The sequence below is a fragment of the Harmonia axyridis genome, chromosome 3 (assembly GCF_914767665.1).
Source record: "Harmonia axyridis chromosome 3, icHarAxyr1.1, whole genome shotgun sequence".
NCBI lineage: Eukaryota > Metazoa > Arthropoda > Insecta > Coleoptera > Coccinellidae > Harmonia > Harmonia axyridis.
The window spans coordinates 12,866,522-12,880,433 of record NC_059503.1 but is presented as its reverse complement, the minus strand read 5'-3'; the positions used below and the strand labels follow the sequence as shown (position 1 = coordinate 12,880,433).

The 13,912-nt window shown below is 33.5% G+C and overlaps 1 protein-coding gene across 2 annotated transcripts in view; it reads left to right on the top strand.

Moving 5' to 3' along the window:
• Window positions 1-13,912, top strand: part of LOC123674845 (moesin/ezrin/radixin homolog 1) — a 31,779-nt gene that overhangs the window by 12,491 nt on the left and 5,376 nt on the right. For both annotated transcript variants that reach the window (XM_045609952.1, XM_045609951.1), the window contains one exon: window positions 4,061-4,240. In XM_045609952.1, coding sequence (XP_045465908.1) covers window positions 4,061-4,240 — 180 coding nt within the window. The remainder of the gene's footprint in view (window positions 1-4,060; window positions 4,241-13,912) is intronic.

The window sequence follows — 13,912 nt, the reverse complement described above, 5'->3', positions numbered from 1 at the left end:
CAATTATTGCCTAACAGGTGTTTTGTTCCGAGGTTTTTCTATAAATAATGGCTCAAGAAAGATATACACATATAACGCATATAACTCGTAATCCAGTTGAGATAGGTATAGGGACGTGAATAGAAAAATTGTAGAGTGTATTGTACTGATTCCAAAAATTGAAAAATATACTAGGTGTCTAATTTGAAAAAAAAGACTTTTTTACAATTTTGTAACTTGGCAAATGATGATTTTTTTTGGTCCGTCCTGTATTATTGACAACCATAATTCAAAAACAGTGACACAGATCAGATCAATATCTAACGACTTGCAAAATTTCTGACTCAAATCTCAAATATTCAGCGAACTAGAGTCATTTTCGTAATACGCCAATTTGATCTAAAATTTCGAAAAATAATTAATAACTCAAAAACCGTTAAAGATAGGGATGGAAAAGTAAAAGTGAATAGATTTAATATTTTATGGAGTATCATAAAAAAAATAGAAATACCTGATGTCCCATTTAAAATAACAAAGTTGTTGCCAAATTGTCGTACATCCGGCAACACTGGAAATGTGAAATTATTTTAAAAATGTACCTTACATGGCCAAATATCTAACCACAAAATTTGAAATCTTTACCATCAATAGTTTCCATAATAATCTAATAGGCCACTCACCTTGGGACACCCGATATACTGGGTGGTCCACATAAAACTGTCCAGCCGTATGTTGCCAATGGTAGATTCAAATTTCGTTGAAATCGAATAAGAATTGTAAAAGTTCAGGCTGTTACAAGGTTGTGCGGACACACAGACCAACAGACATGAAATCAAAGTTGTTCAGGAAGTGATACGGATTTTTCGAGCGGAAGTTTTCGAATCAATTCACCAGCGCCATCATTTAAAGCAGATTCTTCAACATTTGCATCCATTATCATAAAACACACCTGACATATGAAGTCATGTAAATATATACACCTGAGTCTAAAGGGCAGCTGTGCCAACTTGGCGACAAAAAGAACTTCCACAAACCTGCTTTTCTGGCGTTTGATTCAGTGATTCATTTCTGGTGATATGTATATAAAATAAGGAATGTATTGAAACATTTCGGTAATGATATTCATTAATAGATTTTTAATGCGTTGAAGTAGTATGTGGCATATGAAAAAATAATCAAGCACTGTATAAAATTTGCCTCGATTTTAATATCGCAATTTTTCTCAAATTATCTGAAATTCAAGGTCCGTAATCATTATAAACTTCTTGACGATAGCGGTTGGAAATTACCCACAAATGACTGAGAATGAAATTGGTTTATAATCAATAGAAACTCTATCGGATTGCACCTGCATACAGAGCGATATCTATTACCGCACAATTTCCATTACAACAAAACGCAAATTCGCCACAAAACAATCTTATTATAATTATCCACGCGTTGTTACGTTTGCGACACAAACTAAGTAAATGAATAATTTTGTCGTTTTTATGTGCGAAAGCGTTTTGCAGTCAATTGAAATGCATCGGTAGAAAATTCAGATATTAGGTGTACAGCTTTGCTTTCGCCGTTTTGCAATAGATGGCTGTACCTGTAAGTGGTAGTCGAAATAAATAGATCGTAGATGTCATACAATAAGCTTAGGTATTTGTAAACATAACGCCATCGAAATATTAGTCGATTTGTGTCTGCATCATAAAGTTATTCTTGATTAAACATGTCGGCTAAAGAGCCAAATTCTCGTCATTTGCGGGAGGTTGCTGCTTCGATATGAAGAAATCTGAGACTGAGGCTCATCGAATGCTCTCAAATACATATGGTGAGACCGCTATTAGTGAAAGAATATGCCGAGAGTGGTTTCAACGCTTCAAGAACGGCGATTTTGACGTCAAATACCAGCATGGCGGTGGGACAGAGAAGGTTTTCGGGGATTTGGAGGCTTTACTTGATCAAGACTCGTATCAAACGCAACAAGAATTGGCAGGATCATTGGAAATGACACAACAAGTCATTTCAAAACGCCTAAAATTCATAGGAATGATTCAGAAACGAGGAAATTGGGTGCCGTACGAGTTGAAGCCGAGAGATGTTGAACAGCGTTTGTTTGCTTGTGAACAGCTGCTTGCAAGACAAAAATGATAGGGATTTCTGCATCGCATTGTGACTGGAGACGGAAAATGGGGTTCATTACGATAATCCTAAGCGCAGAAAATCATGAGGATCTCCCGGCCATGCTTCCACTTCGATAGCCAAACCGAATATTCACGGTTCCAAGGTCATGCTCAGAATTTGGTAGGACCAGCTCAGTGTAGTTTATTATGAATGTTTAAAACCGACTGAAACAATCACAGGCGATCGTTATCGAACGCAATTAATGCGTTTGGGCCGAGCATTGAAAGACAAACGGCCGTAATACAACGAGAGGCATGATGAAGTGATTTTACATCTTGACAATGCTCGACCCCATGTTGCGCAAATGTTGGAATCGTTGATATAGGAAATCCTACCCCACCCGCCGTGTTTTCCAGGCGTTACTTCCTCGGACTATCACTTGTTTCGATCAATGGCACACGGCCTGGCTGAACATCAATTCCGGTCTTATGAAGAAGTAAAAAATTGGATAGATTCGTGGATCGCTTCAAAAGATGACCAGTTTTTTCAACGCGGGATTCGTACACTGCCCGAAAGATGGGAGAATGTAGTGGCCAGCGATGGACAATACTTTGAATCATAAATGTATAACCAGTTTTTTACAATAAAGCCTGGAATTTCGGAAAAAAAAACGACGGAAGCAAAGTTGTACGCCCATGTAAATGTGGTTTTTATGTGTGAAAGCGTTTTGCAGTCAATTAAAATGCATAGGTAGAAAATTCAAATAGATGCACGGGTGACTTGGAAATCAAATTCGATGTAGGTAGGGTCCCTCAGATTTCAAATTGCTACACGCAACCTGTGTTACATAAGGTGCAACAGTCAAGGATATGGCGATCAGGAAAGCGGAGGATGTGCGAAGATATTCGCCTATTATCTGCACCTATAAGATAGAGGTAATGATCCATTCTTGTTAACGGTTCACGTTAATCTATTGGAAGTTAATTCTGAAGCGATTTCACGGAATTGTGCTCGTGTTATATATTTGAAAGACGTTGGCGATTTCACACAAAGGCTTTTTCTTGCCTATATTTCAACAGAATGGCTGTTCTCTTGATTGCACTCGAAATGTAGTCCACTATTCGGGTTTAGTAGGTAGAGGTAACATCTGTCGACTTCCTGGTATACTAATATAGCTTCAGTTATTTGTCCCCAGTAGCAATTTTTATCTCCTACATTTTGACAAGAAGTTACTGTTCAATTTTTTATCGTTGTTCAAAATATAGAACAGAAAACCTTCACATTTTCATTAGGGATAATTAAATACAAAATATGCATTTTCCATCAAAATTTATTGATCTAATTTGGCTTGTTCTTTTTGGTTTTGACTCGGTTGGAAGGCTTTATTACCAAGCTTATTTACATATTAATCTCGTAAGTCGTAAGTATCTCCTGGAATATGAACTCCAGGGTATTTTTTTTCACACAGCAGTATTTCCAAGACAATGGTTTCACGGTAGAATAATCTGCCAACTATGCTTCCTCATCCTTCTTTTCTAAAAAAAATCAGCCTTCCTCAGTGAGTTATTTTCGGCCTTGTAACACTATTACTCCTCGAGAAGTTCTAATTCATGCATGCAAAACGTGCACCGCATATTCGAAAAGGCTGAAATTTCTATGAACCATTCAATATCAACCCAAATACCAGAATACTGACGATTCTATCAGAGATATTAGGATGAAACAACGCAATCCCCTCTAAAAATTAACTTGGGTCGATAACATCTCGCCAAACATTATATTTGAAATATTTATACTGTACCAGAAATATAACTACGTGTCTATTTTTTGTTATGTGAAATACTTGAATATAAAAACAATTGTTGCGACATTTTTACTGATGATAAACGGTTGGTAACATTTCACAACATTATATTAACGTACACGTGCCCATTGGAATATGCACTAAATGATTTTTCTCAATTTACAGATGAACGTTCGTGTCACCACGATGGACGCTGAACTGGAGTTCGCGATTCAACAGACGACGTCTGGCAAGCAACTCTTCGACCAGGTTGTAAAGACAATCGGTCTTAGGGAGGTTTGGTTTTTCGGACTGCAGTACACCGACTCGAAAGGTGACTTGACGTGGATCAAATTATACAAGAAGGTAAGAGGTGCTAGAATCGAGTAGGCAGTCGCTAGACAATCGTTTTGCGGGCGTAGGCTAGGATAGGCCAGAGTTCCTACACCATTCCCTTCATTAATGGGTCGTTTTGCACACAATGAAATATTCACTTGGGATGAGGCCAACTACCTCAGTCTGAGTTAATCTAAGCTTTGGTATATTCCTAGGGAATAGTTTTCAAGCAGATGAATTATGTGACATTAGCAGTGTCACACCCAGAAAGAATAATTTTCTGCTCTCAAGAAATTTTGTAATACGATATATGTTTTTCCCATTAGATATATAGACATCGACAAAGTGAGATTTCTACTTTTCTCTTTCGAACCGATTTTAGTAAAAAAGTATCTTTCTAATAATATAAAACACATTTTCTATGGGATTAAAATTCGTTGAACAGGGTGGCCACAGCTCTTGGTCCATAGGTTTTGCTGAAATAAGTCATCTAAACAATAAAGATGTGATCTACAGCTCGCCTTCCAGTTCCAGAGTTCTAATGAACTCTTGTATCTGGAATTGCTTCAAGGAGGCTACTCTTACTTCTTTTTGAAAACGAGTAATAACAAAATTGTCTCGTAAAGCTAGTTGCTCGAGATCCTTTTCTTCTTTGTGTCCACCATTGAATTGTTAATAACAAGACCAATGTCACGCCTTTGAACACCAAAGTGTACAAAGGCATCTAACTACGTTGCATTTCGTTACTTTTAAGGCATGATTTATATAATCATGCACGTATTGTATTCGTCACCAAACTGATCGACGGCCCTAAACGGGGAGAAAGAATCCTTTAATATGCTCATACAAGAAGTGTTTCAGTTGGATTCAGGCAGTGATAGTCTAAGAGCAAGCTGTAGAAAGGTAGAAAATTAAAAAAAAAAGCAGCGTTATCGGTTGATTAAGAAAATACTGTTCTGGCCGGGATCTCGATGTTGCGTGATCAACTTTTGAATTTTTGAAAATACCAGTTTGTTATTTTGAGTTTATTGTTTAATTATTATCAATGCCATTATTGAGTGCATTATATTAGATGAAATGTTAGATTTCCGGCAGCAAACATGTATTCATATTTCATTGTCTGGTTTCAATTTTTTTTTTAAACCCAGACCTCCTTTTTTTTTGAAAATATACTGTCCTCTATATATCCTTCAGCAACAGACGTAGGATACTCTTCAAACCAGCACCATGATGTTTCAGCACAGTCATACTATCTCCAGATTTTGCCAGAAGAGTTGCTGATACACGGGATTTTGCCAAATGTGTTTTTTCCAATAGGTTGTATATTGCAGTGACCTCGTCTATAGGTCAGAAAAAACTTTCATTGTGGACAATCCCGTTGGTGTGAAGACATCTATTCTCTTATCATCTTTCGCAATTATGAAAACGCGCTTCTTATCTTTTTTTATCTACATTAACCAAAAGAACTAACTTTTTATCTTCAACTCTAATAACTTTCGATCCTTGCTATATTTTACCGATTTACTAATTACTGGAGGTATTTATATTCTTCTTAACCATCAAAGTCTTCTTTACCATTGAATATTTGGACCATAAACAAATCGGAGAAAAGTTTTTAGCATCTTGTTTCAATTTTTACTAATTTTCTTCGAAATTTTTCCTCTCTCACTACCAAATTAATTTTTCCAAATTTATTTCTATTTCCTATGTAAGTTGTATGACCGTGTAGTTGGTGACGGAAAACAACTGAGCGTGAATGAACGAACAGACATGTCCCGCAGACCCCGCCCACTCGGCAAAATATTGTCTTGAAGAATACTGAACAGAACTTTCGGTGACGTACAATGCGAATTAGTTCAAATAAAACTCATTCAATGATTTTTTCGGAAGAGATCCATTTGATGACGTTAACTATTAATTATTATTTCCTCATTATTTATCATTTGTCTAACATTTTCTGTTCAAGTCAAGGATGATTCACATTATAGTCAAGACAAGGAAATATTCTATCGTTGTTCTAGTTGGGAAAACAGCTCTGCTCAGACATTATGAAAGTTATTGGCACTAATTTGGTATAAAAATCCATTGTTATACCGCATTGATTATCCTAATTCGAGAACCCAATCCTTGGAATTAAGGAACCAAAATTCAAAGTATCAATATCTCCAATATCAGACGTCATACTACAATGAAATTGAAAGCGGTTTCCCAATAGGAATGATATTATTTAAAATGGCTATATTGGCAACACTGCGTATTATTTTTTCACATTTGAACTTTTTCGAAAAAGTGACCTACCTCAAAAAGTACCACAGATAAATGATAACAAGTGGGTATTACGAAATCAGAAATTCATAGGAAATATGAGCATGATATAAAAATTGGGCATTCTCATTTGAAAAAACAGGGTGGTATCGTGTTTCACTACTTTAGGACCAGCCTGTAGAGTCAAAAATACTCTAAGATTATGCGCTGTGTGCAGTCGATTCCGTCAAAATTGGAATAATTCTCTTAGCCCAAAATTTACAAGAGTTATCGAATTATTCCAGGTATTCTTGTGACAATAGTGACATCTTAAAAATGTGTTGATATACATATTTAACAAGCAAATGAGCCTTGAGAATGAATAGGAACACGCATTTGCGAAGATTTAATTTTGTGTGGTTACCTCGTTGATAAGCAACATTTCAGATGACGTAATCTATTAATAAACTCTGAAAAAGCTGCGATGACTCACTGCGAGTCGTAAAATATTCCAAAAACAGCAGAAATTATCATACCATGAGCAAGATTTGTCAGAAATCGTAAATTTGCAACTGGAAAATAAATATTCAGAAATTAAATCATGCCATTTAACTACGAACTGCATTGTCTCAATAATTTGTTGCACAATTAGAAATATGTACAGCCTCGTAAAATATACAATAAAATCTTTTCTCGTGTTTATACATATGAATCAATCAAGTTCAATACATCATGAATTGAATGATTCATTTATACCTAGAAAACTTAAAATTTGAGATCTGATTTTTTAAGAATCGTATCGTTTATTGAAAACGATACATACATTTTTAAAGAAAAAAATTCGAACAATCAATGAAAAAAAACTAACTACTGTGATTCTTACGAGGGATTACCACCACGCGGATTTCCGCGTATATATCAAACTATCATTTCTTCTCTGGCGCTCTTGTGATGACCAAACTTTGTACAGCGTATGAAATTGTACATGTACTGTATCTTCTTTCTCATTACGAAGCATATAAATTGAGGGCAGCAATGTACGATTATTTTTTTCATAGAATTATAGTTTTATCTCTTTGGTAATGTTTTTATTTTAGGTCTTTTGTTCACGAATATTCTAAAAATATATCATTGCTTTTTACATTTAACATTTCATCAATTCTTTTTCGAAAAACGATAAGTTACCAAATATATTTTCCATTCGCAAATTAGAAAATATTGTCATTTTACAATGAAGATTATAGTTTGAAGAAATTATGTGAGAACTCCATTAAAATCGGTGGTCTATAATATCATTTTGAACTGAGCAGTCACGTGGTGATATTTTCTCTTATAATCACATTTCTCACGACAAAGTCGTACGTTTTTTTGAATTTTTTTTTTAATATTTCTTTCTTTTCACGTGTCGAAATATTTAGCGTTGAAAGACTATATAATAAACCATAGAGTAATATTCGCGGTGTTTTTTATCAACCATCCCTTTTTCTTCGTTCTATTAGGAATGTTCCAAAAATATCCATGATGTCGACAAGAGATCACGTGCATTCGAAGATCTGTACATCCCGTTCCATTCATAATTTCGTTTTTCTTTCCAACCATTGGATGAATCATAATTTCTCATAGTAACCGTATGAAACTGAAATCAAAGCGGGTTCGAATCCAGCCGACCTTGACACGACGGGTACTACCTGTCCATGGCCGACTTAGCAAATAAAACGAGAAGATGCTATGCTGCCACCACCACAGGTCGTCGTTTTCATTTGTTTCTAGCATTTTGTGGGTTCTATTGTTAACGTATAAGTTTGGTTCATGTTTCCGATTATATAAACCTTTGGAATCGTGCGAAAATGGAAACACTGCAAATTTTACACTTTGGTTCATTATTTCCTCGTAGAATATCATTAAAATCAACTGTTGAAAACATTTTTGAAATATTTTTCTGAAGGTTCGAGCGCTTACCTCTGGCTATGGCCCTTCGAAGGTGATTTCGTAATTATGATGATGTTATCGAAAAAGATCAAAAATTCATAATTTTAGCGACAGATAGAACAACTCTTTTCATGAAAAAAAGTTCATATAAAAAATTATCCTAACATGCATTGTTTTCGAGATACAGGGTGTTAAAGTTTGAAAAAAAATCAGATTCTTAACTTAAAACTCTTGTATAATTACATTCTTTGTTTTGATTTTTTAGGTATTGGAGCTTATATAATGTAATGTTTCGAATTAGGTAAAAGCATCCTGCCAAAATTATCTAGAGGTACGATGGTCCTTTTTCTATTGAAAATCTATAACACTGTCTTTTTTTCGAAAAAAATATTTTGTTTCTGAAATCAACAGAGCTTCACTACAATGTCCCTTGAATTTTTATCATGGAATGTACCATTTTGGAGATAATCGAGAACTATTCACGAAAATTTACAAAAATTATTTTTTCAAATTTTCCAATTATAAATGAAAGTACAAAAATTGACGTTGTTTATTATAACGCTTTCAGATGGCATTTAATTGAACATTTCAAAAAGGACATTCCACCGAATACTTAAACGATAAAAAATATTCACCAAAAACTTATTGTTTTCGTGGATAGTGTTTGCTCTTCTTTAGTCTTCAAAATTCTTCAATTTTAAAATATAAGCATCTTGGTTTATACAGCAAAAAATCTATATTTTCGCCAAAATTCATGAATCTACATGAAGACAGTCTTCAAATCATTACGTTCAGACAACTTCATTCTAGTCTTATAGGCGTCTTACCCATTTTCTATCAAGTTACTGTAGACGATCGACAAATATTTATTGTTTCAATAAAGGCTTCAACTTTAGGTGTTACATTTCGGAGTTAAATTATTATACGTTCGTGAGATAGGTACCTGGATCGCGTTTTAGTAATAATTTTTAGTAAATATTGGAACGGTTATAAAATGACGACACTAATCTGTCAGAAATCATTGTTTGAATTTTAGCTAGTGTGCTGTATTTTTAAATCGATTCATTTGAGTCACAAAATTCAATTGAATGATATTCTGTTGATTTAAAAAAAACCTTAACTAACTAATTAATAAAAAAATATTCTATATTTGCGGTTTTTCTCAAGTTGAATTCATTATCAAGAATAAGCCGGTATTTCATCATGAAGTTCAGGATATTAAAAGATACATACTTTTCTTCAAAAAAAGTTGTTGAATTCCTTTTTTATAACCGAATCTGAATTTATTTTATGAAAATTGCAATTTTTTTCTCTGAAGATGGATAGTTTTTATATGATATCACCCTTGAATTGAAACAAAAATTATTTCTTTTTTTGAAAAAGTGAAATATCACGTTTTATTCGATATGAAGATTATTCCAAAAGTAGTATAATCACTGGCGTGGGTAGTATTAGTCTTGTTGACATTATCCTATCTTACTTATCTATTTTTAATACAATAAAAACTTTATCTCATCGTGCATTTCGACTTCGTGATTCACTATAATGCTGACCTCATTATTACATCAGAAGCTTTTTTAACAAGAATGAACAGCAGATGGTCCATCCGCTACCATACGTTTGAGAATTGAATGAAAAATATGGCATCATATCAAGGTCACTATGCTAATTCGTCAGAACTACTTTCTTCACAAATGAACAAGATAGATGCAGCAGACTGGCAAAGTGTTTATAAGTGACTGGAAAAGTATTCTTGACGGAAGTTCCTAAAGGTGCAATATCTCTGAAACTATTCTCCACATTTTAATCAGATATATTTAAGTGTATAGATATAATAAGATATCCAAAAACACTGCAAATTTTAGACAAAATTTCTCACCTTCATTTTTGTCAATTTTTTCTACGTTGAACAAAATTGATTCGAATTTTGGAATATTTTCATCAGAAAAGTATGTGATATGTATGGGAAGAGCAAAAATATGGTGTATTAGATGTTGAAGGAGAATTAGTTTGCTTTGAAAGTTGGTATATGAAGAAAAAAAATAGTAAATTTTTAATATAAAATTGCCTGCAACTTACTAATTTCAAAATTATTTTTGTATTACAAAAGTATTTTAAAAACTTGCGAAATTCCTTCCTCATTTCATAAAGTAATCAATTGAATATTTTTTATTGCAATTAAACTCAAAATTTAAGAAGAAAGTGAATTCATAAATTATGTTTGAAATGACCTCCATCATTTCTTTCTTATTTCTTCAGTTGTTACTTTCCTCCTGAAATTTACTTTCAATTTTCTTGCTGCTTCGTCTATTTCAACGGTGCTAGGTCCGGATTTCTCGCTGGCCACGAAAATAATCGAAATCTATAATCAAATTTGGTCAACGAAGAACAAATTTTCGGAAAACAAAGTAAGGTGGAAAATGTTTTAAAAATCACAAGAACTCAAATGTCTCGTAAACTGTTGAGTTTTGGTTATCAATAAATATGGCTCAAACAACAGCAAATGAGCCATACTAACACGACCTCCAAGGTTCATGGACCTCATCTTTCACATGGCTCCAAAAAATTCTAAAGGTGTTAAATCACAAGATCTCGGTGGCTAATTGAGACCAATTCTTCGAAAAATACCATGTTCAGGAAACTTCTTGCAAAATTGCGATTTTTTCGTTTTTGTGTGTATCTAGATTCATTTTTGAAATGATTGAAATACAACTGAAGAACCGTTCAATTCTCAAAGTAATATAAGACAAAAACTATAATTTTTTCTATGAAAGAAATCACTTTAAATTCACTCTAAACTCCCATGTGAAGGTTTCTTCCAAAAATTGAAAGGATCGATCAAACGATTTTCGCAGAGAACCAAAACACTCTAGTTAACCTTTAAAAGGCTGATGAACAAGAATTCTATTGTCTCCAACTCCAACAAAATTGATTCTCAAATTATTCGTTCATGGAGTATAAGCTTTTGACGGTTTTCCTTTAATTTTCAAAGTTTTTCGAATCATGGAAGACGTAGAAGCTGTCTCGTGTGGATCGAAGTAACAGCACCTTACATAACGAATTGTCCATGCCTGAGAGGTAATAGATGGTAATTATTATTGAAAACAAATATTCGCATCACTTTTGTCTACTTGCTAATAATCACTTTTTCCCATCTCATTATGTTGTTATCTGCAAGTAAAATTTTGCACTTCCCGCTTCTGTATTTTATCTTGGCTTTAATTATTACGCTTATCCTGTTGGATAACTCGTTTTTTGTGTCAATAAAAAAAAAACTTTGAAATTCATGCAGCCAGATTCATTTTTGAGGAAAACCATTAAATGTTATAAGGAGGTGAAGAAACGCTATTCATCTTCACTGGATGAATCCGATAGTAGCGACGAGGATGTGGTAAGTTCTTGAGATTTATTGAGTTATTTACACTCGAATCACAAGAGTCAAGATGAGTGATTCATTTAATTTTTTTGTATAACACAGATGAAGAGATTCTCTTGAAATGAAATTGTTGGTTTTCTCGAGGATAGAAGCTTCATCTGAACACATTATTTTCATCGGAAACCGAAAGAATGCGTTCAGCAGAAAATTCATAGCATATTGACAACTGTTCCACAACTTTTCTCTAATTCATTGCATTTCCATTGAAATTAATGAAATATTTCCATAAATATCATTTAGTGATTTTTGCATTGAAAAATGTTGGTTGGCAGAACTTATTTTTTTAAGGCAAATTGATGAATTGACAGATAAAGCCGTAGCGGAAAGTTCGGAGAACCAACATATAAATAATTTTCTCTAATTCTGTGGTTATTCCGTTCATTTTTCCACATCTTGTAGAACAAAATCGTGCGAGAATATATCAGAAACGCACAGTTTTCATGGTTATATTTTATTATTCTATGTTGGTACTCCGAACTTTCCGCCACGGCTTTATCTGTCAATTCATCAATTTGCCTTAAAGAAATCAGTTCTGCCAACCAACATTTTTCAATGCAAAAATCACTAAAATATATTTATGGAAATATTTCATTAATTTCAATGGAAATGCAATGAATTAGAGAAAATAATGTATAATACTCGTACAGAAGGCTCATTCTACCACTCGTTCATTCCAAAACTCGCCAATTCGTGGCTCGTTTTTGAATTTTGAACTCGTGGAAGAATATCAATGCCTTCTGCACTTGTATTATAAATAACTATTCCCTCACAGTTATGTTTATTTGAGTATTTCTTCAATATGAAGTTTTGATTTTGAGTAATTAAAAACCTGAAGTTTGAATGAGAAAAATTAATCGAAATGGTCTTGATCTAAATCTGAGTCACTTCTCTTTAATGAAGAAAATTGAATATATTTACTAGACTTGAAAAAATAGTTGTTGGAAATATGTATATCAAAGCTAAGATGACCTCGGACTGAAAAAATTGGCCTCATTTTTCAAGATGTAAACATTTCAAATGTTTTTGTTATTTATCAACCTAACCTAATGCCAATTTGTTATTATGTACAAGAGCGAAGTTTTTTATTTGAAGTATCTATGTCTTTTTGGCATAATAGTGTTCTGGTTTTACTTAATACAAATATGTATTTCAATGCCTTGATTCAATAACCGATTTAATATAGATGTTGAGTAAATGTTAATTAACTATTGAAGGAAATGGTATGCATTAATGTTTAACACCATCTTATTTTCTTCGTTTATTCAACTATCACCAATCCAATATCTCGAACTCCCTATTAACCCCATATTACACTATTGAAAATGTAATCACCCTTGAAATGTTAAACCCCATTTCAATCTTTTTGACATGACATCACTCAAATTAAGAAGGATAGATTTTATAACAAATATGAATGCTTTTGGGAATATCATGATTTGTTGCTTGCATAATGTATTAATACAGAAAATGTGATATTAATCTATCATACATTTATAAACTAAACATAAACATGACATCAGAAATAACATTAAGATTTGTAGCTCTATAATTTGTCCAGAAACAAGAGCCAAAAAGGCATAGTAATAATGGCAGACATATGCGAGAAATTCAGCCAAGACGTAGACATCAAAATACGAAAAAGGCATAGTTTTTTGAGGGTTGATATGTCAGGATTGGTGTTGATGTCTTTAGCCGAAGCATTAGCAATAGGATTTATGATAGTCAGAATGTAGTCATAAATCATGTTGCCTACGAAAATATTTTCCTATTTTCATCACCAACAGTTTCAGTTTTCACCAGATAAGATAAGCAAGTAATTGAAACAACACTTTCGTTCTACCTACACTCATAATCCAAAATAATCACCTATCCAACTAAAAATTATCTATTCGGGAAACTGTTAGTATGATTGTTATAAATCCGGTGATACAGACTTGCAAAGGAAAGTATATTCAGAGGATATCTCTTGTCGTTAAAGTACCAGAGGATGCTGCGTGAATTGAATGGGTTCCTTTTCGCTTCTGCAATAACTGATGTTCCTAATGAAAGTTACATTCACTTACAATTAAGAACGATTGGAAATTTTCCACATC